At 36.5% G+C, this 27,619-nt stretch overlaps 1 protein-coding gene across 3 annotated transcripts in view; it reads right to left on the bottom strand.

Annotated features, from left to right (window-relative positions):
- Nucleotides 1–598: 598 nt before the first annotated feature.
- The window catches only part of CADPS2 (calcium dependent secretion activator 2), a 284,907-nt gene continuing 257,886 nt past the window's right edge, over nt 599–27,619 (bottom strand). For all 3 annotated transcript variants that reach the window (XM_088521873.1, XM_088521874.1, XM_088521875.1), the window contains 3 exons: nt 21,855–21,962; nt 4,217–4,321; nt 599–908 (listed from right to left, as the gene is read on the bottom strand). In XM_088521873.1, coding sequence (XP_088377999.1) covers nt 738–908; nt 4,217–4,321; nt 21,855–21,962 — 384 coding nt within the window. In that variant the 3' untranslated portion in view covers nt 599–737. The remainder of the gene's footprint in view (nt 909–4,216; nt 4,322–21,854; nt 21,963–27,619) is intronic.

Raw genomic sequence — 27,619 nt, 5'->3', positions numbered from 1 at the left:
ATTGCCTGAAATCTTTTACAGAAATAGGAACACTGATGGCAAGCTTACTGACATCCAACACGATGAGATATCTTTAAACTTGCAAAAATGGACGCTGGCAAACAGAAGACACAACAACACTCACAAGTAGTTGGTATGTGTTTGTCCTTGAAGTCCTACTACTTATATACTGACCTCAAAATACAAAGAACCAAGATTAAAGATTTTAATGTACATCACATAATAATGAAAAAAAAAACACATTAAAAAAGTAAACGAAGTGTAATCCTGAAAATACACTTTTTTTTTTTTTTTTTTTTTTTACCTAGGGCACTGAATTATTCCAAGAATGATTTCCTGTATAGGCGTGTTTGAAGGGAGGCACACATTTTGTTTTCTGCACAGGACATCAATATTTGATGGGGCTACAAGAACAAATGGCAGCAAACAAAAGGGAAAGAAACTTAACCACAACTGGAACGCAAACTCCATGCCAGTGTTCTCACAGCCGTAAGCAAAGCTATACATTAAAATATGCTACAACCAGAAAGTCCTTGGCACTTTTCCTTGGATAATCCTAATTTCTTTTTTATTTTTTTTTTAGTAGAGCAAATTACATATCTGCACCTATATCATAAGGCAAAACTATAAATGCAACAACAAGGACAAAAAGTTACCCACCCCCCTCCCTGCAAAAGCAAAATAACCCCTACCCTCCAACCATCGCTCCAGAACTCCCAGCGTCTAGGGAAGCAACATTATCCCTCTTCTTCATCACTGTCTTTCATGGAAATGCCCTGAAGTCCTCCTGCGGCTGTGACTGAGACTGTAGCTTCCTCCACTGTCAGCCGGCTGTGAACAGTGTCATAGGTTTTGCTGTTCAGGGTTCCCTCCAGCACACCTTGCAGCCTGAAGTCTCGGTAGGTTTTCTGTGGCAAAACCCAAACATTTGGAATTAAAGGAAGTCAGAGCAGTTTTCCACTATATAGCGGCCACTTTTTGCATGGCAGCAGAACAGCTTCGCTCATCTTACTGTTACGGAACTAACGGCTGGAATTTGCTAAATATTTGGGGATCTTAGCTATTTTTTCATGGGCACAGGTCTTCACACCTTTCAGGCACAATTTTAGAAAAAAAGAACTCTTGAGCAAGTGGAGCCACCTGGTTTCACCCTCAGATCACAATGAGACTACCCAAACCACGGACATTTCTTTAACAGGTTGCATTTTGTACTAGATTTCTGTAACTGCATACACATTTCTGAATTACTTACTTTGTCTAACTTATTCAGTAAGAAACCAAGACAGATTTTTGTTTAACTGAATATTGAAATGTGATTTTGATGGAGCATTTCACAGAAAATGCTCTTTAGTCAAAACATCTTTTTTCTTTTATTTTTACATATGTAAAAGAAATGCTAAAAAATTAAATTTTAAATTGTGATCTATATTTTATAACATAACAGTTTCTCTTGTGACTATTTCAGGTCTCTGTAAATATCAATTTACATTCTAAGATAAATTTCCTTATTTTTCAAGCTATGAATTTTAAGTTTTCTATGTTTAAGGAAGAGACTATAGCAAAAAGGAAATGGAAAATAAGTAAGGGCTATTGGATCTGTTCCCTTAAAGAAGAAGCCTGTGCACCACCCTCAGAAAATGAAAAGAAAAAGAAGAGATGAACATGGTTTACTCAAATCCTCAGAGAACTGCAAAAGACACATCTCAAAAATGGGTAATATTCCACTGGGAGATTTTCTGCCACTATCTATGGTGGTAATTTAAACCCAGTCTGAATCATTGCAATGGAGATTTATTGACTTTTATGGGTCAGCTTCAGAGTCAATGGATGTGACTTATGTTTTGCTCATACACTTTTGTGAGTATCCTGCCCGGTTTCACCATTGCTTTTTTTTTTTTTTTTTTAAAGTAACACTGTGCATTCAATTTCCTTTTATGCTGTTAATGGGTCCTACAGCAATTTCTTTCAGATTCACATTGTATTTCTCCCTTTCTCGGTTCAGCACTCTTGGGTTCAGCCATTGCTCTTCTCTTGACATACATTTGCAGGATAATAATGTTCACTTCCAAGCTAAATTTCTCATTTCTCCCTAACTTTCCTCTTGGCCCGTGATCTTTCTTTAGTCATGTGTCTCTGAATGTCTCTCAGATACCTAACGAAATGCCACCATCCCCGAATCTCAGATTCAAATGGAAAAGACAATGTTTTCTTCTTCTAGTCTTTCTTAAAAGTGCCTTTGTTGTGTCTATATATGAAAGAATCACTTATTCATTATTCTTAGCCATCAAAAATTACCTCCTACTCTTTTTTTTTTCCCAGAATATTTCCAAATTTGTCCATTCCATCTTCTCAAATATTTAAACTCACAGCATATGAAAAGGAGATGATGGGCAACATGGCCCCCCATACTTCTCAAAGACAAGCAGATAAAAAACACTTTTCTTCTCCACAGTTTAGAGGAATGGTGCTTCCTCAAGAACCCTTCTCCAGTTAGGCTGCTGCAGTGAAAGCTTCCTATAGTATTCTCCTTTAACCATTGACTCTTAATTTTCCATATGTCTCCTTTTTCCCAAATTACTGTTTTACTGGTTCTGCCTTCTGTACCAGCAAAAACAAAGGCATTCAAGGTCCTCTGTCTTTCAGTACATTGACTAGAAGCTCTATGACTGACATCATCTTCTTCAATTTTCCGTATTTGTAAAAGGTGTTATGGAATAATTTGTAAATACCCTTAGAATTTATGTGCAAAGTAAACCATGAGTATAAGCACAAAAAAAGTTGCCAAGATAACTGGTGCATTCACAACACCACTGAGAGCATGTTCCTTGTAGACAAAATTAATCATTGCTCCAAGCTGCAGAAATAAGTTTGACGGTGTTGCTGATTCACTGGCCTTTGTCACTTGTCATCTCTTTGAAAAAAGATTTTTTCTTTAATCTTCAGGGTGATATTCAACTGGATTAAGTTAGCCTGATCTCCCTGGGCACAGTTTTGAGGTCCCATAACATCTTTTTTCCCCAGAGGAAGACAGCTATCTTCACCTGAGAAGAGCTTTAAATCTTGCACAAGAGCCATTCATTTTGATCACAGGAAGCAAACTGCTTTTGCCACAAGAGGAGAAGCCAAATCCTGTTCACTGAGAGATGAGTTGTTAAGGTTGAAAATAGCAAAGCTGAGATTTGAGAGCTCACAGAGCCTTGATAACATGATTATTATGTTGGCTCTTACATCTCTCCCTCTCTCTCTCACTCCCTTCTCTCTTTTTTTTTTTTTTTTTTTTGGAAGTGAACACTGAATGTCCCAGTGTCCCAGCTGTAATTCTAGTGCCCCCAAGTGAAAATTCCTCTCATTGTGCAATCTCACCTGAAACTCATGGAAAAGGTACTTTGGACTCAACAGGGTCATCACTGACATCAGCTGCTTACTGCACTCTTACACGTGCAACAAGAATGTTCAGAGCTAATCAGGATAAGATTCAAAGGAAAAACTCTGAAATGGCTCCCAGTCTCTTGCATAAGGGTATTAACTAACCTCTAACGCAGAGCGGGGAAAAACTTCCTTTTGTGGCAGGTCATAAATGCCTATTGCAAGGTGTTTTGCACTTTCCTTAGAAATACTTGACAGTGGGCACTACAAATGACCAAAGACCTGACTGGGGGGACTAACATCCTTATTCGTATTGACACTTATTCCAGAGTAGGTAGGATTTTATACAACATGTTGCATGTTCTTTTCCAATTTAACTCGGTAATCATATGAACATAGAAAAGGGAAAAAATGCCTTTTATTTTTGGAGAAGTGCAGAAAAAAAATGAGAAATAATGCTATTGTTATTATTAAGCTAAAACAAAATTCAGGAATATAACAAAACAATTTCTTAGAAATAATATACAGCATTGCTGTACAGCTAGCAGTAAACTATTTAAATCCTCTGGAACAATCTGAGTTTCAAGATTTTTGCTCATGCAACTTTGTCACTTGAGGCCCAGGATGAACAATCTACAAGTGTACAAAAATTAACATTAATAGTATTATTTATTTCCCCTCTCGGACTGCAACAAATGTATATATTTATTAAAAAAAAAAACACTAAGCAAGTCAGCAGTTTTATTTAACATTTTTTTTAGCTTTTATGGTGATCTATGTTTATCGTTACTTAATACTTCATTACTTTTCTCTCTTTACTATGCAATCAAATTCAGATGTTCTTGTTTACCTTCACTATCTTGATGAGAGTCTTCAGCTGGTAGATGTGAAGCTGAACATCTAATCTATCAGCCAGCCACATGCAGATGACTTTCATGGAACTGCTATACCATTGCTGAAAAGAAGGATAGAAAAAATCACAAACCACCACCCTGCAGTATTCATTTAACAGATTTGGTAATGAGAGGTAATGAAACACTTTGAAATGATCACAGATCAGCACTTGAAGTCAACAATGATATAATTTCCTGTTAAGAGAATTGCATGGGTCAGTAGGAAATCAAATAACTTGACCCAGACTGTTCTTTACACGAATTAGCAACTGCTATTTTTTTTTTCTCTCGGGTTATAACATTTTCATGCAAAATAGAGTTATGCACTCTGCTATCTGCTATCATTAAGAGTGGGTATTAAACACACTTACATGAACAAACTGTCTGCCAAAACAGCAGGGGGAAAATCAGGTTGGCAATCTTTAGAGAAATTTTGCAATATCCAGATTTTTCAAATCAAACAGAAAAACAACATCAAACAAAGTAAGGGCTTATTACACTTCACTTTTTCTAAATCACTTTGATATTAAGGCAAAACATCAATAATCCATCCAAACTCTATTTAAGTATGACTCTAAACTGCTTCTCCCAAAACAAACATTTTAAGAAAGACCTTGCTTTCTGTTAGTTGCTAATTATAATTACAGCCTACCTTATCTCCTTTTTGTGTTTTAGGCATGAGTATGCTTACACAAAAAGCTTTACAAATGTACCTGGTAAGAATAAGTCTCTGCTGTTGGTGTCCACATTACCGTAAAAAAAAAAAAAAATCCCAGATGCAAATAGCTGCTATAATAGTTCTTTCACATTAACTGGATTAAAAGAGATTTTGCGAAAAATAGTTGTAGCATTTCCCCCCGCCCTCCTCCCTCCCTCCGTAAAATACTAACCAGATGCCATTTAGTCAAACTATAAAAAGGAAAAAGGAAGGGATTTTTTTTTTCATTTTAGCAATAAAAGATTAAGAGAGTTTGTGTCTCAGTTCTTTTTTTAGTCTCTTCCCCCACAGGGAACTGGCTTAAATTCTTTTCTAATTTCCTGGGTCTTTACAAAATACACTGATATGCAGAGAGAAGAAACATTGTGCATATTTTAAAATGCAGCATGTAATACAATGTACACATGACAAAGAAATTCAAAGAAAGGCTATTGCATGCTTCATTAACAATCTCTGTATTAATGAGTAAAATAAAATACATATTGAAAAATGAAGACAAATTACTGGATACTGGATGTAATCAAAGATAGAATTCTTTAATCAAAATGTAAGATTTCCTGAATGAGCTTTGTATACACACAGAAAAATATTTAAATACTTCTTCCTTATAGCGAACTAAGTCTTATCTCATTATAACTCTCAGTTCTAAGAGATATTTGAAATAAGAAGATTTTCATGTAATATTGACTTCTATATAGCGAGTTTCTTTACCATACTTTTTAACATGTTAAAAATACTGATTTATAAATCACTGGAAATGAGTTAGTCTTGCATTTTATTAAAGTTACTTCTATTAACTTATTATTTTTCAGAAGCAAACAAATACACCACGAAACACAGATGGCTACCTTTTTCACAGAGTTAACTTGATTTGTTCAATAAAATGCACAATGTGTTTTGCATCCATATCGTCTTATATCACTAAATAACATTTTTTTTACAGGATTTTCACTATCACATCCATTACATGCATTTCATGTTTAAATAAATCACAAGCACATAAAAGGTCAAGTACTTTTAAAATAGTCTTTATGTGAAAGAGTTGTTGGTAAGCTGCAATTGTGAACACTATATTAAAGCTAGTATGTATAAAAATATATACAAAATAAAAATCCTTAAGATTATTTGTTTGGTGAACATTATTAATCTAACAAACATCAAACATTCATATACAAAACATTATGCCCAGATCATGTTTTCCTATTTATAATAAGATGAGTCAAATGACTATGTTATCACTCAGACTCTACAGTTTTTAATGTTTAACCTAAGCAAGAGCCTGGATTTGTTAGAGGAGTTTTCTCAGATCTCATAATTTTCCATTAAAAATACCCCACATCTACAGTGTATTTCTTAACAACTGATAGAAATCAGAAGGGGCTCAAACTTGCTCACATGAGCAAACTACAAATAAGATTGAAAATTCTGTGACTGATTACCCCATGCAACACCACTGAATGGTGCAGGATTACTAAGAATAGACTTAGTTCCATTTTTCTGGCAAAGCATGTGCCTTAAAAAAAAAAAACCTAAAAAAAAAAAATCTGCAGTTCCAACGAGGCACTCCACAGCACATCTGCAGTGTCTTTAAATGCACTCCGAGAACAATGCTGAGAAACAGAAGATAATTATTTTTGTGTCTCCAATTTGTGAGTGAAAACAACGTAATGGTTTTCTAGCTTATTTTTAATATGCTAACACTTTGATATAAATATGTAATTCAGTGGTCACAAAAGGCATTAAAATACATTGCTCAGAAAAACATAACTGCTATTACATTTTAAGAAAATGCTTATTTTGAAGAATTGCCATATTATATTTAATAAAAAAATCACAGCAAGTAAATTTTCAGAGTCTTCCCACAGGCACCTGTGGATAGAATTCCTGCTTACACTACCAGTTCTGAGTCCTTGCAAAGGCCTAATCTGCATAAATATAAATCTTCTGGACTACAGAAGGTGCAATGTAAATATATCCCTGTTACATTTTTTTTTGTCTGCTAAAATGCACAGTGCTGCAAATGCCTCTTGGAGGTGGAATCCAAGGCCAAACATTTTGAACATCAAGAGCATGTTATAGGAGGAAAGATGCATCTACTGTGACATATGGAAATCTATTGCAAATTCACCAGCTTCAGCAATTAAACATGGGCTTTTAGATTCCAAAGTCTTTAAGTAATTTAAAAAATCCTTATAACTATTTTATATATCTCTATATAAATATAGATAGCTATAAATATTTTTTCCCCTGCTATCAATAGCAGTGGAGGGACAATGCAACTCTGGCAGATGTCAATGATAAGGTATTAGTGGCTTATTCTTTGTTGTTTTCTATGTCAGAAAAAAGCAGTGAGTGAATATCATATTTTTTTTCACATCAGCACATAACAGCAGCCAACCACTTTAACAAAAATACGTTTGCCTCCCTGTCCTCCCTTCTCTTATTCATAGCTCATCCAGCTCCTGTAAGGGCATGCATTACTCACTTCATTTTCCTGAGCTACCTCTTTTAAAGTAAAAAATAAGAGAAAAGGAAAGGCCAGGGTTGACTCTGTGAGACCCCTGTATTTATTCACACTTATTGTGCATGACTGTAGACTGGTAAATCATATTAGCAGCCCGTCTCCCCATCAAGCTGCTACTTGATTTCCAGCCCTGGGAAGGTTCAACAAATCAACAGGAGCACGGAAAACAGAACATCAGTCTAATCTAGTGTTTAAGGTGAAGTTTTCAAACCCAATCTAAGAAGATCTTTAGAGCAAGCAACAAGCTGAAGGGCTCAGAAGGTGGTATTGACAATGAAAGAGTGCTGAAATATTGAGAAGCGCAGCGCTTGTGCATTTTTAATAACAAGAGGGTCAACAAGGACACAGCTCCCTCGGTGCCAATAGTTGCCACACCAGGGCTATAAACGCTCGCAGTTCATCAGATTTCTTAAACAGTTCATCAGCTTTCTTAAACACCCTAAACCCCCTCCGCGGACCTTTAGTCTTAAATTAACCAAGCAAAGCGCTGAAGGAGGGGGCAGCCTGAATGGCCACCATTGATCCCCACGGGGCCCGGCGGCTCGGGGCCCGGCCTGCGCTCCTTTGTGCGCGGGGCGGATGAAGGCCCTCGCCCAGGAGCCGTGAGCGGCGGCGGCGGCAGCTGCACGGGCCTCCCCGCGCTCACAAAGCGCCGCGCGCGGCCTCTTTGTCCGGCCCAGGCCCCGCAATCCCCTAACAAGGATTAAAGTTGTTTCTCGGCGGGGCCGGTGAAAAGCGATTTAGCGACATGCCGGCCTTTCTTTCGTGCCAGCTAAAGAGAAGCAGTTAAGGAATTTCATTATTCTAGTGGCCGGTGGAGATGCAAAACAAATATATTAAATATTCGCCATCCTTTTTCTGGGGGGAGGGCTGGAGGTTAATCTATAATGTTTGGAGGGTGACTCAATTAAATATAACACTTCTTGCCTGAAAGCAAGCCCTTCAGGTTTATTTTTGAAGTTTTATAAATAGGTGCAGCTGTTTGCCACCTGGAAGGGGGACTCAGCACATACTACATAATACACAAAGCCTTAGCCCTCCAAGGTCTGATATTCCCAACATCTGATTCACAAGAACCCATAGAGTTCCTATATCTTCTCTGCTCTGAATGAATGGGCAGTGTCAAAATGCCTTTTTTTTTCTTTCTTTTTTTTTTTTTTTTTCTAGAAAACACATTTTTATCTTCCCACTGAAGCTTGCTTTGGAATTGCTGCTTAGGAATTGAGCTACTCAGTCAACACAGGATATTTTACTTGTCCAACTTTGCTTTTCCTACAAGGAACAATACCAAAAAGGATTCCTTTCACTGGAAAGATTGTACATGAAAGGCAGTAAAAGCTACAATGCTAAATATCTGCAGCAGGTTTAGGATTAAGCAGAAAAATGTCTAATATGCATTAGGAGACATTAGGAGACAATGCTGTAACATTGTTCACAATTCAGATAGCAATCATTAGTAAGGAACTTTTTAAACATTTCAAAAATAAAATTAGATAATGAAAAAATAAAGAAATTATTCCTTACAAATGCAAATAGCACTAGTTAGAACAAAATTTTCATAACTTATTTCCCTCTTTGTAAAATTGGCACAATCATACTGGTATTCTTTATTGATCATTAATGATACTTAGGGAACAACATGTTTGTTCCCACAGTGCCTTTAAAAACATTTGAGGGTTTAGGTGTTAGAGCTATATTTTCATGTTTAGGCATAATTGAGAATTTCGACAGGTCTTCAGCATCCGGATATCATAAACTTTTCTGCAAGCTGAAAAGGGTTGATAAAACTTAAAAAAAAAAAAAAAGAAAAAAGAAGAAAAAAAGCTGCGGAGGGTCTCAACCTGCAGGTCACCAACAATTTTTTTCACACCATCAGGGGATGGTCTGCAGAAAAGACTGCCTTTTTAGAAACATGCATAGGAACTAAACATTCAGAAATGTTAACATTTAAGGATGTTTTAACAGACTTTAGCTTTCATTGAACAAGAGCATAGTTTCCAGCATTAAAATTTTGCGCTCCTTAGAGAACATGGCATATTACCTGCTGTCTGGCTATGGATTTTGATGAGACAAATTCCATAATTCATTCCCGTACTATCTCTCAGTTTGCTGCGTAACTCCCTGCATTTCAAGTATTAAACTTCATTGGGAGTTTATAAACTTTCAGTAGAAACATTTCTGGAAATGAAATATTTTACAGAACCAAGAATAGCTGAGGTTGGCAGGGACCTCTAGAGATCATCTAGTCCAACCCCCCTGCTCCAGCAGGGACACCCAGAGCACGTGGCACAGGGTGGCATCCAGGCGGGTTTGGAAGATCTCCAGAGAAGGAGACTCCACAACCTCTCTGGGCAGCCTGTTCCAGGGCTCTGTCACCCTCACAGGAAAGAAGTTCTTCCTCACATGGAGATGGAACTTCCTGTGTTTCAACTTACACCCACTACCCCTTGTCCTGTCACTGGCCACCACCGAGAAGAGTTTGGCGCCATCCTCCCTTCATTCTCCCTGGAAGTACTTATTCATTATTATTAAGGTACTTATACATTACTTTGCTTACTGAATTAAACAAGCTTAAAATATTAAAAGTAAAGGTCTGAAATGAAATGCACCTTATCATCATCAGCAGCATTTTTTTTAGTTTTTCATATGAAATAGAGCAGTAAATATAGAAAAATGTAGTGGAAATCTAATAAAATACTTAAAATACTTAAATTCATAATGGACTTTTTCAGATTTTTTTTCTTTTTAAGCCCAACACACTCAAAGTTGATCCTACAATTTCAACGGCATAAACTACTTCTCATATCAAAGAACGTGCAGGTTTTGTTTTGCAGTAAGTAAGCTTTGAAGATAAGAGATACTGTTTCTCTAGGACAAGATTTTATGATCACAGATGCTTTACTGATTTCTGCTGATACTTTGGGGAATCAAAATTAACATCAAGGTGCATATCTCAGAGATATGAAGCAAGGAAGATTTGCATAAACTTCGGGGATTACTTTTGCTTTTTTTTTTTAAATATTCACAAATTTCAAGGAGAATAACTTTGGTTTAGGGTGTCACCATGATGTCACTGCAACATACTTTACTTCCACTTTCAATTGTCCTTTTTTTTTTTTTTTTAGTTTTGGAATTTCACCCCTCCAAAAAGAAGAAATGGAGATTAAACTAAGCATGAATGAAACATCCATGGAATTAACTTTGCAAGAACCTTTACTGATTAGTGATCAGTACAGATAAATGAAGACTTATCCCTACACTGAAAATCATACGTTTAAAGCCTTTGATCCAGAAAACCAAATGGTTAAATCAATATGACATACGATATGAAGAACCTCTACTTACCAAGGCTCCCCCACTTCTCCTTGGTTCCTTCCCACAGCTTCAGGAGCCACCTCTCCAAAACGTAAAGCACCCCCATGGCTGCACTGCACCGCTGTACCCCTGTGCTCCTCCTCAGTGTGCCTGCCTGCAGCACATCCCCTACCTTTGCTTCCTTCTGCAGGCTGAAATGCTAAACCAAGTTGGGAACTTCGGGAAAAAAGCACATGTGCAAAATGTTCACAGGTGAATGACAGCTACATGGAGCAGGAAGGGAGAAGTGAGCAAGTCACTGCAGACTCACTCTTCTGGGACAAAGGGATCAGGGAAAAGATTTATTTGGCTTGGCAACATCAAGACTAAAAGCAGTTCCTTGTGCACAAGCTTCAAACTTCTGTTGTTGTTGTTGTTGTATCAGGTTTATTAACTTGCATTTTGTACCTTTGTATAGCCAGAGAAGGAAGGCTTTCTTCCTTCCAATGGGAGTCTTCTTTTGGTTTCCCTCTGTCTTTTCCATGCCGTTACTCAAAGAAACCTCTTAGGGAGCTCAAAAACTATTTTTTTTTTCTTAAGAATGGCTTCTGGATGAAACCAACACTGTAGTCTCTAGTCTGTCTCTTCCCTGCTTTTTTGAATGAGGGATTCCCACTGTCACTCTTGACACCCCAAGCCATCAGGAGAAAATAGAAAAGAGCTCAAACCCTGACAGAAAGACTTTGTTTAGCAGGACTCAGGACAACAGACAAGTGAAGAGTTGCTGAATGAGATATTTCAATGATACAACAGGACAAATTAGGCAGGCTAATTTTCAGAATATCAGTAATGAAAAGCAAAGGGAGAAGAGAGTTAAAATCACATTAAGCATCTTTGAAACTTCCTAGGAAAAAAAGGATATTGTTCTGAAATAACAAAGAACATCTAACATATCCGAAAAACTTATCTTTTAGGAGGAAAGTAATTTTTAATGCCTTGAAATAGGCTTATAATTAGAAGCTGGCTAGTTGCTATGGAACTACTGCCAATTCACAAATAAATACACTCTCTTCATACAAACTATACAGTCCCTCTCCCCACATTGTAAACTAGATTGCCAAACATTAATTTACAATATTTATGCTACTTAATAATCACAATGTTTGTGACCTCCATTTCTTTTCTGACTTCTTCACATATGGTAGGTACACTGGGAAGCTGGAAGTTTGTAAAATTAGACATGCATAACTTCCATCCATATATTGGACATCTGTAATGTTGCTGTTCTGATTTTAAATACTAGATACTAACATAATGCTCATGACCGCGAGAGACTAACAGCACAAACAGTTTCCCTACTCCACTCTGGGAAGGCAATGCATCTGTGAACACTACTTTCATAGGTTATTCTAGTGCTAAAACTCTCTGGAGCAAATACTGTTGGTCTTGCTATGCTGTGTGTTGTGTTGCGATTTTGGCGTATCTGCAAACATTCTCCAAGGCGTGGAATGGGGAACATCACTTGAGTGACCTTGAAATGAAAGCCAGCTTGGATCCTCAAAATAAACAAATGAACATAATGCGCGATGACCAAGTTGCTATTTGCTACAGCACTAGCCTCTTGCTAGCACAGGCTCTAGCTTTGCAGGCCCCCCGGAAGTGCCTAGCTATACATGTGCCAAGGAGTCTTCCTGCGTATTTAAGGATAAGTGCATGCACAGTGTTACCAAGATTAAAGGTCCAGGTTCACTTTTCCTGTGAGGCACATAGCAGAGACAGTCTGCTTTTGCCCTGGGAAGGCCCTGGAGAAAAATCTCAGCAAAGCAAAAATTCAGGGAGGAGATGCAGGGTCCTTTTCTGGGCTGTGTCTCTCTTGCAAGGTGAGTATATTCTTCATTTCAGTGTTAAGTACCAAAAACAAGGACAACCAAACCTGGGCCAAAGACTGTGATGCAGCTTTTAGGTCCCCACTCACTTTTGTAGCTCTTGTCCTGGAGTTCTCTACTTAGACTCCCAACTCCATATGGAAGAAATTATATATTTTAATTACGCAACTTAACATATTACTGGTTTCTCTGTTGTGCACATTTACACACAGCTTATTTCTTCCCACCTCAGCAGCCCTGCTTTATCACCTGCTTACTCTGGATGCTATTGCAGTGGCCATGACCAGGCTGGATGCAGCTGTGAGGGCCCCTCCTCATCCACAGGGTCCATGGAGCACCACACTGAGCAGCACCAGCCTCCTGCCTCCTCTCCCTGCTTCTCTCCTCCCCTCTCCTCTCAGAGAAGGTGCCCGTGGATTCAGCAGGTGCCTCATTTGCTCCTTTCTCTCTCTGACCCTATAGCACACGTGCACTCTCCCAGCTATGCAGATCTTCCTTCATTTCTTCTCTTTTTGGGGAGATGACTTTTCTATTCCTTATTTGGCACATCCCACTTTGCCAGCATGATGGATAGTCACTGCTAGGCAAAATAGGGGAATATATGACAAAACACTTGAAAATATTTAAGGGATATCATCTATATAAAGGCCAACATTTCTGCACATTTAAATCTATACTAACATTTCAATTCTGCTTGCTGGAGCAGGCTAACAACTCCCTAACTTTACCAGTGGCTTTAGAGCACTCTGCAGCTTTCTCACACGGCATTATCTTAAACATAGCAACCTGTTTCTGTTACTCCAAACTAATTATCATAAAACTTGATTATTCTTTCACTCTCCAGCACTACTTTTCTTGTAACGTGGTCAGTAATGTTGTGTGTGTGCTTGTGAATATTTATGCAGTTTTGCTTGATTTTTTGCTCTTTAAACTGAGCTTGAGCCAAATGAAATAAGAGTAAAAACATCAGGGCTTCAAGGTAAGGTTTCAGAAACCACACGGCTCTCCTGCTGTTTATACATGTGTGAATTACAGTACATCAAGAAATCAATATTCCCTAGATGGTGCTTGTGCCTGGCACTTCATGGTGAACAAACATTAGATAAGACAATATAAATGGTACAATCCCTATTGATTTCTCCTGACTGCGTAGAATGTGAAAGCTGCAGCCACAGTTAACACTTACTGACAGACTCATCTAAAGTTTCGGGGCTATTTTATATTTTTATTGTTGTCCATTTTCAATTGATTCCATTAGGTTGCTAGACACATTTCAAGCCATCTAGATAAAAAAAAGAAAAAAAACGCAGTACCTGGAATGATCTGCTGTTACTTTGTGCCTAGCAGGATAAGAAGGTTAAAGGGCTAAATTGTGTCTGGTTGTTGGAAGGAGTCCTGTTTTATTTGATAAAATTTGTTATTTTTTTAGTGGATGGATACTGTGACTGATGGATAGAGACATTTAACTAAGTAAATAAATGAACAAGTAGTATAGACTAGAAATGGATACTGGGAAACTGTACTGGGAGCCCTAAATATTATTAAACCTTCTTCCAAAAAACAAGTCTTTCTTCTCCTTCCCCTCCCCCTCTCCCTCTCTCTTCGGGATATAGGATTTAAATGGCTTTTTATAGCAATTTATATATTTCTTTCTTTTATTTCCAAAAAAAGGTTAACTTTTCATACAATTCTGGAAAATGAGGTGCTAGGATTGTGTAAGAATTTCTGAATACCAGGATGTGTGATTTAGCATTTTGAATTTTGTTTTTCCTTTCTGTATCCAAAGAGCCCCAACAGTTCTTTTAGCAAAATACCAGAATAACCATGTCATATATTTTCACTTTTCTGCTAAGAAAGTTTAAATAATATGTTTACATTCAGGTAGAAAAGACTACAGACATTAATTCCCTGAAAATAAAAGGCAGATTGGACCATGGAATACAAAATGTCTTAAAGAAATATTTTTTTTTTGTATCCTTCAGGCAATAAGAGATCATATAAGATGGAAATTTGGAAATTAAAAGATGTTATAAAAATGAAGAAGTGGCAAAACTTTAGGAACATATCAATTCCGGTCACTGTGTTAAGGTTTCCTCTAGAGAAAACACTGTCAGCTCTGCTGTAAAAAAAAGCTTACAAAGTGCTGAATATTCTGGTCCTGAAGCAGCAAACTCTGAAGCACATGCTTAGCTTTGAGTGTGTTGTGGTCCTATTGATTTCAGCAGTAGTGAGCTTTGCTGGATTGAGAGCAGCATAATCAGCACCTTCCTAGAGTGGGCACTCCTTTTCTCAGTATATTTCAGAAAAAAAAAAATCAAAGAAAACTTGTATACTTTGCAAAATCAGGTCGGGATTACATTTTTCAGCTTTTATAGAGATTTCTGTAACAAAAAAATACCAGTGTGAACGTATTTGAAAAGCATAGGAATAATTTAGTGAACAGTAAAGTGAATAGTAAAGTTCCAAGAAATTGCTTGCATCTTATTCTTTAAGAAGAGCATGAGAAATACATAATTCACTTTCGCACTCCATGTTTGGTATCCGGGTCTGCATATTTTTTATAAAATTCTGTCTGTAGCCAGAAAAGCACTACAAATCACTGAAGATGATGAGAACGTCTCCAGTTAAACATAAAACCTGAAACTGATTCTCCTCTGAAAAGCTTTTTATTTTCCATATAAAAATATTACACATAATTAAAGGTGAGTTAAGACTTTGGTGAAAATCTAAAGAGCATCGGCAAATCTGAGCACTGCTCAGCTTTTCAATTGCTTTTCTACTTCTCAGTTCTTTTAAATGGTTTTCTATGGCAGGAACATTTTTCTTAATTAGTCACAGCTAATTAGTGTTCTGGCATAGACAAGTAATCAGAAATGTCAGAGCTGCAAGGCTACATCTCCCTAATCCTTTGATAATAATTTAGCCTCCTGGGAGGGCCTCAAGCTGCGGTAAGTAGTGGCTGACAATAAGGCAAAATTAGGTGGGCAGCAGACCATTAGGATAGAAAAATAAAAAGCACTACCAAATCCTGCTGAGCACCATCAGGCAACTAACTACACTGCCAGATGAGGTGCCTGTTTAAGCCTGTGTTGTTAATTAGCTGATTCTACCAGACCTGCCACATATGTCCAGGTGCATCATGCAAAGATGTGTGTTTCTGGGTTTGCGCCAAAGGACAATTTTGCGCTGTGATCAAATTTCAAGAATCTGAGAAAGAAGCCCACATATTTCTTGAAGATTATTCTGAGTTATCAACAAAATAAGAAGACCAACAAGCAACAATCCATTTTTTTGTTGAGTTCCTTTTAAGTAATTCGGCACGGTCCTCTCATGTTTCTGAGTTTAATACAAACACAGCTTTTGAATCAAATGTGGCTTTTAACCAATTTTACCCAGCCTGAACTTGCTTAAGTTGCCTTGGCATAAAGTGTGGATCAAAAAGCAGGTTTTCTGTCAAGTCACACACTTGCAAGTGATTACATAACAATGAAAGCAAAGATTACTTATAAAAAGAACACAACAGACAACAATTTAGGAATGAGAAAAAATGTAAATCACGATTGAAGTTTTTTAGTAAAACACTGTTAAATGCTAAATACTAAAATAATGTTGATTTTGAGTTATACACAAACAGCACAGATAGCTGGCACTACAGAAAACTCGTATTTAAGGTATCTATCTGTTGCTTTAGTAGTGTAACACTATATGAAAATTAACTTATTTGGCAAGGAGAACCACTTGCACATTTTTACATAATTTTTGTAAAAAGTGAGAAATCCTGTATAAATGAATGTGACTGAATGCAGCATTTGAAAAAAAAAGTATTATTAGACATGATGACAAGCAAACAGAAATTAATCAAAATACTTCATATCCACATTTAAGCATGTAATGAAGTACATGACATAGCAATCTTTGGAGAGTAATTAATAGCTTGAAAAAGCTCAAATATATCACTGACCTTACATCATCCATCCCTTTGTACTAATGGAAGAAGATAATAATGGTTGTGATATGGGAGCATTATCAGCATTTAATTCACACTAGACACAAAATGCAAGCCTGTTTTTTTTTTTTTTTTGGTCAGAAAACAGACTTACTGGCCTATATCTGAACTTACAAAATATAAAAGCCAAAAGCAACCATGGAAATCTGAAGTGTTTAAATACTTATACTGCTCGTAAAAAATGCTCAGTCTTTCTGTAATGGGAAGAAAGTTGTATGAGTGTCTTGCCATTAATATATATGAGACTGTTGACGCTTTGCTGCGACTGACACCGCAGCCCCAAGGACACTTACATACATCAACCATCCCTGGGAAGTCAACTGGTCAAGTCACGCAACGCGAGCGCACACATAAAAGATGGAGGGATTGGGGTCAGAGCCAACATCTAAGAGGTGCCACCTTGAGCAGGAGGAGGAGGTGACCTGTTTGCCAACACTGACCTTTTCAGGAGGTATGCTCTCAGGGAATTAGATATTTATGGTAAAATTATGCACAGTTTTTCTAGAAATTAAAGCTTTACAGTAATTTGGAAAACATCTAAGTTAGCTCAGTGGTTAGACATTGCTGAATTGAAAGCATTCTCCTAAATAATTCTTCCTTACAGTGGTAATCAATTACTTGCATTAAAAGATCTCACCTATATATAGTGTTATTAAAAATTAGATTTATATCTCTGTTTACACTCTTTTTCACAACAGACTTGACCCAAATAAAACCTATATGCTAATGTTCTTTGTGACAAAGGAGTCAAGTGTATTTTTTCTTTTTTTCTCCTATGTTCAGACAACCACATCTATACTTTAGGTGCAATTACCAATTACAAGAAAGAGTGAATCTATCAAAGTGACTCTTAAAAAGCTTACATTACTACAGAAGTTAAGAACTGGATCAATCCATGAGTTTTACACAAACACATAATTTTTTGGGGGGCTTGTAAGAAAAATCCAATTTTGCTTTGAAGTAGACAACTTTTAATTTATAAGTCTAATGTTATTTCAAATGTTTAGCATACCTTAAAAATTCAGATAGAAATATGAATCTAAGTCCAGCCAGTGATGATATCCTGAAATGTTTACAGATACCACATTGCTTTTATTGAATCCAATGGTAATCCTCCATTGATTTTGATAGTATACAATAAGACCCTACGGAATTTTTATTTTCATTTGTAAATTATGTATCACCAGATACATAATGCCATTCTTCATTTCTCCAACACCACTCATCAAGTAGATTCTTTTCATAAAGAAGCTGGGTCTCACTCTTTTTAGTGATATTTTAGGCTTGTTCCAGATTTGTGTAGTTCCATTTAAATATTTCATTTTCCACTTCACCGGGTGCCAATCCTACAGCCTCCTCCAAAGAAAAGCATTTTTCGAAGTACAGCTTTGTTCCTAAAGTGCCTTACTGTGCATTTTTAAAAAAATCACTTCTTGGTATAAATGATTACATTTAAAATAAAGCTTCAGTGTGTGATGCTTTGAATCATGATTAAAATTTTTTATTGTTAAACAAACACAAGTGTGCCTATCTCATAATTTACTTTTTACGCACTGCATCTGTTTGAGTCATTGTAGCATTAATGCCAGAAAGAGTTTGCTTTATTCGGATTTGTCAGACAGAAGCTTGTCCCACTGTAACTTTGTTGCTTTTGATTCTTTAGTGGAATATGGAATTTGAAAGGATCACATACATGGATCATTGAATTAGGCTTTTGGGAACTGTGGGTATGGGGCTGACATCTAACCTGAAGTCACTACAGCCCGTCTATATGTATCACACACCACGGTACCTTTCCAACATCTCTAACATTTGCAGTGCAAAAAAAAAAACCCCAACCTCCCCAAAAAAAAACCCTTGGCTATAATTCAGTACAGAATGAAAGCGGGAGAGATGAAGAGACAGCATAAACATCCCGAGTTCCTGCAATGGGAAGGAATTTGGTAAGTAAAGTTCCCACTTGACTCACACCATAAAAGAAGGCAAAAAGTCCTAAGCGTCTCTGACAAACTGACCAAAGGAAAAAAGCTCCAGGAGTCAAAATCTTTAATCATTCAAGTTCGAGGACAAGAACAAGGCACCCCAGCTGGACACGTGGGAGATGCTGATTCTGTGGGGCACACCAGCCCATGCTGTCCTGCCTGCTCCTCTATCTCTCCAGAGAAGCCGAAGACTGAAATGCCCTCAAATGCCAAGTCATTCAGAGGAACAAAAAGGAAGAACATGACCACCTTGTTCTGCTGCAAGATCAGTAGCACAGGATTTATGTAGTTTAAAAGTGATGCAGAAAAACCCACCCAGGAGTCCTGTCTACTTTCAAAGCCCTTTGGAGATTTCAGCATATCTCACACATAAGGATTCATATCACAACTTAAATTCTATTTTTTTTTTGTCTAGCATGGCAATGACTTTTCCAGGCTTTTTTACTTTCACCCTGATTTTAGAAGACTCTTTTTAGAACATCTCAGGTAGTTAGAAAGGTTCCAACTTTTAGCCTTAATGTATTTGTGTCCCATTTTCAGCGTTTTCTGCTTATAGTAATAATATTATTTAAATAATCTCCTTTGCTACGTACATTGTTTCATACCACAGATACTCCATGTTCCTCATCACTGTAGCAGCTATTTGTACATAGCAACTTTGAATCATATCAATGAAGTCTATGCACAACTGGTTTGCAAGAAGACATTTTTGGATTAAATAGCATCGAAGGCCTGATTTTGCTTATACTGCTATCTGTCACTTCCAGAAAACAGAAAAGTTTAGGTTATTGCTTTTTCTGAATGTGTTGTTTCCCTGGCTGAGGTACCTGCATGCACTTTTCTGGCTGATAAAAACTACCTATTTTAAGGAGAAAACTGCTGCAGTTGCAGTTCTAGCCAGTCAAGAAGTCTGATGTATATTTACATAGTACTTAAACCTTTATTTTCTATTCTATAGCTTGATAGAATTGGATTTATCAACAGTACATAGTTTTTGTTAAATTACTACTTTAAAAATGCTTTCCAAAAATCATGCGTGAAACTTTGCTCAGTTCATTGATGTTGAGGTGAGGTAATCTCAGGAGAGGTGGATTCACACAGGGAGATTCCTTTGTTTCCAATTTCTGAGCATCACCAGTTTACATAGTTGTTAATGTGTCTGCCTGATTCCGCTTAACTCTTTAGATCTCCTAATATGATCTTATGCAGAAATGAGATACCACATGTACAAAGAAACCAAAAAAACAACAAAAAAGGTATTTATATTCACAGAATATTTATGCTCCAGCTACCGTATATATCTTTTTTATTCCCTTACAGCATTATCCATGACAACATACTACTGAAGAAAAGGGGACAGCGATAGTTTTGTGTACATCATAGCTTGCAACTACATAGCCAAGCTTTCTGAATGGCCAAAATTCAGCTTGGAAGCCGCCCTTAACCCATGCCACACTCAAACATACTGAGCTAGGATTAGTGGTAGGTGACTGAACCAAAATCATGCCAGGACCCATGCTAATAGCTTAACAGTGATTGCTTGCTAGTCCTCAGGACTGCGCCCTGGCCCTCCTCAGTTTGCTGCTATGGACATAGCCTAGGGTTTAGTTCAATTCCACTACATCAACAAAGTTAATGTGATCTCTCCAGTGAGAGTTAGACTTGGCCCTAGGCACATAATTTTATTAACATTCAGAAAATTACAACATAAGCAAAAATAACCCCAAAGAAAAAGAAAAAATGGAAACTTGAAAATGAAACATATGCTTGCAGATTCAGTGCAAAAGCAAACTGAAGCAGAAGTTGCTAATACGGTTTTAGTACTTTGCGAAAGTGCCAGCTGGATGGATGATAATTTTTCTACCCCTGCAGGGCATCAAAGCTTTTATAAAATCATTCCTTTCACACATATTAGCACTTAGCTTATTAAAACAGATGATACTTTTTTTTTTTTTTTTTTTGTAAAGATGCCTGGGAGTGTCTTGAAATACAAAATCTGAGAGATAAATCTCATTTTGACCACCCAGTCTAACAAACAACAAACACTGACATGACATACCATGGCTGAGAGTCTATGTTATGGGACCTTCTGTGACTGCCACAACTGTAGTGTCACAGGAAAGGCTGTGAATTGCTGTTATGAAAACATTTGCTGTAACTTGCATAATTAAATGAAACTGCCAGAAAAGCTTTCTAAAATGCTTAGGAGATGGCACACAAATAAATACATTTCAAAGTGCATATTATGTTCCAGAATGGGTATTATAATGAATTGTATTGCACAGTATCAGAGACCTTGTTTTTTCCCTGTTCAAATTCCTACATAATTATGTTACTGATGTCACTGTAAATTGATCCAAGTTTGTAATCAAATTGTATTTTATCATTAATATTCATATTTTACATGTGTAGTGGTTTAATTTTGTAAAAAAAGACATGATCTCACCACCTAAAAGTTTCTCCTTTGTGCAACTCAGAAAGGGACATACTAGACAAAAATTCGTGATAAGAACTTGGATGAATTATGCCCAAGAGTACAGCTAGGAGTTCATAGAGAGCCCTGTGTGGAGAACATTCGGTAGAGTAGGTGACCATTTCTAATAAATGAGGAGGAATCAAGCAAAAGGATGATTGGAAAGAGATGGTGGAAGCCAGTACAGGGACTGAGGAGGACACAAGCTTGCAATGTACAGACATTGAGGAGAAGGGTTATGCTGAACTTGTACAAAGAAAACCAAAAATATGGAAATCTACAATCCAATAAATGTTTGTCCAACTTCAAGTTCTTAGACATCTCACACTAAAAATGTGATAAAATTTAATCCTAAAAGTCAGTTCATGGTAATACCAGCCACAGCAGTTGTCTTAATTGGCCTTCTTTCTTTAAGGAACGATGTGTACAAGCTCTTTATTTAAAGAAATTAACTATACAGTCACACCAATCCAATTCTGTTCACTAATAGATTCAAAATCAAAAGGTGAAATGAACTTTTTTTTGGCCTTCTAGAACTTAAAATTTCCATGCAGAAATGCTTAAAGAAAGCCCACCCTTGACAGCTGAAGACAATAAATGAAAACCAAAGGAAAACAACTAGTATGCAATCTGCTTGCTGAATTTAATCAAAATGTAGCTTATCTTTTCCAGTGTAGTGATACTAGCAAGTATTGTAAGGGTAGTCACTTACGTCAAATAGCTTCTCTATATACATTTCCTCATTGACCTTTTCTCGAAGTATATCCTGATTTTGTCGAACAAACATAATGTAGGTATCTGCTAGGTCCATGCCTGGTTTCTGCAGAGACAGGGCAGAGAACAGGGGGAAGAGAAAGATCACACAACAATTGAGGCTTACAGAAAGTTATTTTTAATCATAAATAAGACTGAGATTATGTTAGAGTTCCCAAATATGTATAAACTGTTCATGTTTACTAAATCTACTGCAAGCTGTGGATTAGCTACCAGGTTCAGGAAGGCTCACTGTTACTAAAGTTCTCATAATTTATGAACGGTTTGAGTCAAACGCTGCCACAGATTGAAACCTTGGATTTGGTACCGTCCATGACAAAACTGGATTTTCGTCACTTTGTTCCTAGCAAGGTTCTCAGACCCTCCTCCAAGGTCCAGGTCCTGCCACCACATTCAGAAAATGGTTAAAAATATGCTCCTTGGAGCCAGCAAGGTCCCCTTTTATGGAAGTATATGAAAAGCTGGTCAGGAAAAGCAGGTTACTTCTTCTAACATGAGCCAAGAATGAACATAAGCACTTTGGGAAGTCTTCTGTAAATGCTCTATGCATGAGCTAATTTGTAAAAAGTACCTTTTGCCTGAAATAATATTTGAATTCCTAGCAAGCATGAGAAGGTTTAATTTTATGATAAGTTACTTTAGAGTAAGCCTCAGTAAAACATTATCTATAAAAGTTCTCAATGTGGTTAAAATCGGCTCAGAATGTTAAAGATTCTGGGGGAGTAGGAGGGAAGCAGCTATCTACAGTCCTGCACTGCCATCCTAGAAGCTGATCCTGTCTCAGTGACCGCATAGATACAAAGCTGTTGCAATAAAATAATTAGCAAAGAACTGTATGTATAAACACATTAGTATAATTAAAATATTTGCATATAATTTTATATTAAATCTTGATTTTAATTCTACAAGTGGATAATATTTTATTTTTCCAATTTCTTATTATCACGTATGTAATGTACTAAAGTGTGTATCATCAGATTTGAGTACAACAGACAGGTGCAAAATGCCCAAACTGTTACATGTCCAGAAACTGCCATGACAACATGGGATGAAACATTTGAGAATATTCCCCTTTTAAAACTGCAACAAATGAAACCACTTGGATCAAGAACTTATCTCTTTTCTGGAGATCCACCACGGAACACATTTAGGAAGAGGATCCAGAATATTTACTTTTTCATTTAGACATTAGCATGAATTCAGTTTCTTAGATATAGCAAAATATATAGTTAAAGTTGGCATGATGACCTAGTTTAATATTCCTTGTCTCTCCAAAACTTACTCTGAAAAATATGACATGCCCTGCACATTTAGATTAGTCATTCTAAAGGCAAAGAAAGATCATTTTAAAAACTCACCACTTCTTACATACAGCTGTTTATATTAAACTTTTAAGAGGAAAGCAGGACCATTTACATTTACATCTGAGTTAACACAGACTGATCCCAAGAAGGGAAATAAAAATGTAAAAAATAGATAAAACAGTTGCAAAACATAGTTCACAGAAATCAATAGATTTCAGTCAAAAAAATGTGCATTTTCAATTAAATTTTATATTTGGAAATCAAACTAACTCACAAAGTGAAGGAGATTTAAACCAAAAGCTTGATATTGTCCTTTATATACATCAATTTGAGATGTTTTTCCAAAATGCAACCAGCCGGAGATGAAAGTTTATGGAGTTGCTAAAGCATCATAAGTGATTTATAGGACAGGGACTTGTTCTTACTTGGACACATAATGGGAAAATAATTCTAAATCTTGGGTGGGGCCACGGAAGGAGGTACTCTAACAAAAGCAGATTATAATATTTGGAAGTAAATATTCAAATGTATAAAGACATCTTCCACTGAATGCTGAAACCTAATGGTTCTTTAAGCCATGCATATTTTTCTTTTACTAAGTTCAATAAAGAAATGTTTCTCTTGCAGGCAGTCAAAGCTAGAAAATAACATTTCCCATCAGCATCAACTCTCCTCTTATCTTGGAGGTGTTTACCTAGTCTTGAAGCTGTGACATATGGGAATTTCACACCTAGTGACTATATTTTCATGTAGCTTGTGGCATAAGAGTGTAATCATTAAAAGAATACACACAAGTATATAACTGCAACAGCTGGTGACATTTACCAATTAGAATTACAGTTCTTTAAAACACTTCATTCTTTAATGTGTGCAGGATAATTATCTTTGAAATTGCTGTGGAAAAATTAATTTTCCTTTTAAATTGTTTCTGCTTACAGTACAAATGTGCCTGGATAAGGAAGATTATCAATATTCATAGAGTATGGAACTTTGTTGTAAAACCTCACCAAAATAATTGCAAGCTAACCATCTTTTCATATGATGAGGAAAACCCATATTAAACACTGAAAAGACCTAATAAATACTTCATTATCTCTCCATGCTGGATTCACTAAATTTGTTTCCTCTAAACATACGAAAGATGAAAATAAAGCTACTATAAGCATCAAAATAGGAACAGTATTGTATACTACATTTTTTTTCTTCATAGGGATATATATTAGATGTGTAACTCTGATTACATGTTCCAAATATTGTTCCGCTATTTTGGATTATTAACCATAAGAGGAAAAAAAAGGTTAATGTAGAGTTTTAAATTCTTTCAACAAAAAGAGAGAGAAGAAATAAAAAAGCAATTGGTTCCCTTAAAAGACAAGCAGACAGAAGCTGAGCTATATTTAAAGTATTTGTCTCACTAATAACCATACACATTTCATTAGTAATACTGTGGGCAGACTGTGAGCAACTTAGTCTCCACTTTTATACCCCAAATTTAAAATTATCTTCCTCTCATACTCTGGCAGAATATTTGCTGTAGTTATAAAAACTATTGGCACATTACTTAGAGAAGATTTTAACCTGGTGTATTTATCTGTATTTAATTTTTAAAAGATATTCAGCTCGAAAAGTTTCCCAAGTAGAAAAAAATATATTCGATCATATTTTATTATTGTTTAAAAGTTATTGTACATTTATTTGTTTTATTCAGAAAAGCAGACAAGATGTTTTGCCTATCTTAAAATGAAAGGGAATCAAACAAAGAGATGAATGGAGAAGCTGGAAACACAAAGGCATCAAATAAAATACCAGGAAATGAAGAGCTGTAAATAGGGTTACTTTGTCGCTGGTTACACAAGTAACTGAATACACTGGCAAGTGAATGACTTTAAACAAGGGTGTAGACTTCAACACATTCTTTTTTAGGGTTAATCACTAGTTAACCTAGCAAGATGAACATGCTGTTTGGTGGGGGGGCGGAAAAATCCTTGTTAATTATATACTGCAAGTGCTCTTACTTCCTGCTGTTACACCTAATCCCACAGGTGCAGGTTGTCTCTTTTACTATTCACTGGTAGGTGGATCCAGCTCCACAGTCTTTTTTTTTTTTTTTTATCATAGCAGCAAATTTAGACAAAGAAGAAATAGCTTAACCTTTCACAGAAAAAAGAGGAAAACACTGTCAGGGGTGTATTTAACAAGGAGGCAAATTTTTAAATACACTATTCCAGTTTCAAAAATGCTACAGAAGCGATATTATGATTGACTTCCTTAAGTTTCCCCTGGCACCTCGTCAGAAGCGATGCTGCCTTGTCCTGACTTTCAGACATTCAAATATTTTGCTGTAAAAAGGTCTGCAACAAGTTCAGTGCTACCATTAATATGAGCTTTTCCCTATGGGAGAGATACAGCTAAGTTTTGTCACAGTTTTTTACAGTCTAGTTTGTATATAGTATATAATAGTTTGTCAGAAATCTTAGCAAAAGCCATTTATAGACACTGGAGTTATGTTTGTTCTCACTTTGACACTGGTCACAATGTTTCTTAGCAGCAGAGAGCATTAAACACACTCACATTTCTGATAGCACCAAGAAAAAAAGATCTAGTTTTACAGAACTGCTATCTTGTCAAAGCATTTGTTTTTTTAAGGATTGTAACAGATGTTACAGACCAGCTATACTGTAATAACTTTACTGCATTTTATATGTGCTCTCCTCTCTACCCTGCTCCCCTGCATGCAGGAGATAGGAAGGAGATATTCTAACCACAGCACCGGTAAAGCAATGGAATGAAAAGGAGTGATGATGTAGAGAATCATCTGAAACATGAGAAACATCTCAGCTCTTTATTAAATGTCCACTACCAATTAAAACAGGAAATTGGAAAAGTTGATTGGCTGAAATTTATCCTTTATGTACTGCAATGTTCATCACTTGGGCTTTTAAATTGAAATATCATTATATATATCTGTGATTCTGTGATCATTAAATATTTTTGGAATAGAAATCACTGGTACTCATACAAGATCTCACTCCTTCATTTCTTATACATCAAAGTACATAAACTAGGCAGAAGAATGCACCATTTGTACAATCAGTTTATTTCCAAGGTATTTTTATATGGCTATAAAAATCCTGCTTTGCTTAAATAATAAAAAAAAATACAATGCATTTTCCTTGTTTCTTGTATATCATGTAGATTAAGATGCAACCTTGGCACAGGTTGAAGGTGTGCATATTAAGAGAGGACTGTCATGCAGAATTTAAGATGTGATTCTGCAAGCATTTATGCAAATTCCTTTTCATATATGTATAGTTTCATGGAATCCACAAGGCAACTGAAGTGTACAAGTATTTGCATCATAATCTTAATTCTCTGGCATTAAGGATCTTCAGCAAGCTGCAGTTGTTACGATAAAACCCTGTTTTTTTTCTTCTGAAACCACTTTGTTCTACTACATTATTTTAACTTTCAACTGATTAGTAGTCATCCTTTCAATCTCCATTTAAGAGGCTTGCTTTGAAAGAGATGAAGCAGTTTTCCTGTCGATTCTGCAATAGTTTATTTTTCATGGGCTTGGAAACAGCCAGAGGAGCAAGTTTCTGGGCCTGGATATACAAAGGGGGAAGAAGCAGAGAGGTGAAAAACTGAGTAGGGGGATAACAGTTCTGTGCTCTTTATTTTGAAACCGATATTTCCAGAAGAGTCCTGCTCAAAAGTGAATGGCACAGTATTGCCATACCTCAATAAGGGCTGAGCTCCCCAAAACAAAAACAATCAAACAAAAACTTTCACTTCTTAAAACTAGTAAAGTGTGGTAATACAAGTGTGAGCTTTGGAAACAGGTATCTGGAAGACCTCAGCACATACATGCCTAGTAGGAGGCAGAGTTCTCACCCTGACCTCTAGGATTTAAGAAAGGGCAACTTATAGCAGAGAAGGGTAACTTGTTCTAAAAGAAGTTTTAACTCCCCTAAATTGATGCATGCATTCACAAACATCAAAACATAGCATTGTCAAATTCCTGAGCATTAAAACATAGCATTGCCAAGAAAACAAACTGATGTATTACTCGTCGTTGCATTTTTTATGTTATTTTTCTCCAAACATCCGCTTTCTTTCTTGTGTAATTTCACTCACCTTAGAGAATAGCACAGTGTGAGAACTATCAAAAAACAAATAACATAATAGTAGCTAGCTATTTTTTTTACCGTTTTAGAAAATTGTTAGCTATCATTGTCTTTACATTTCTCACACTGGATGATTTTGTACTATTCCTAATATTTCTGTTGGGGTTTCAGCTTAGAAAACTGACATAGTGTCCTACAGCGAGTGCCAGAGGAGATCAATGAAAATTCCTTGTGACTGTGCACACACAGTTTGCGAAAGATGATTACGAAAA

This window comes from Tinamus guttatus, unplaced genomic scaffold (genome assembly GCF_059628265.1).
Source record: "Tinamus guttatus ecotype Peru unplaced genomic scaffold, ASM5962826v1 Tinamus_guttatus_pri_ptg000138l, whole genome shotgun sequence".
Classification (NCBI taxonomy): Eukaryota; Metazoa; Chordata; class Aves; order Tinamiformes; family Tinamidae; genus Tinamus; species Tinamus guttatus.
Note: the sequence above shows the minus strand (reverse complement) of the source record. Positions and strands in the feature narration are given on the sequence as shown.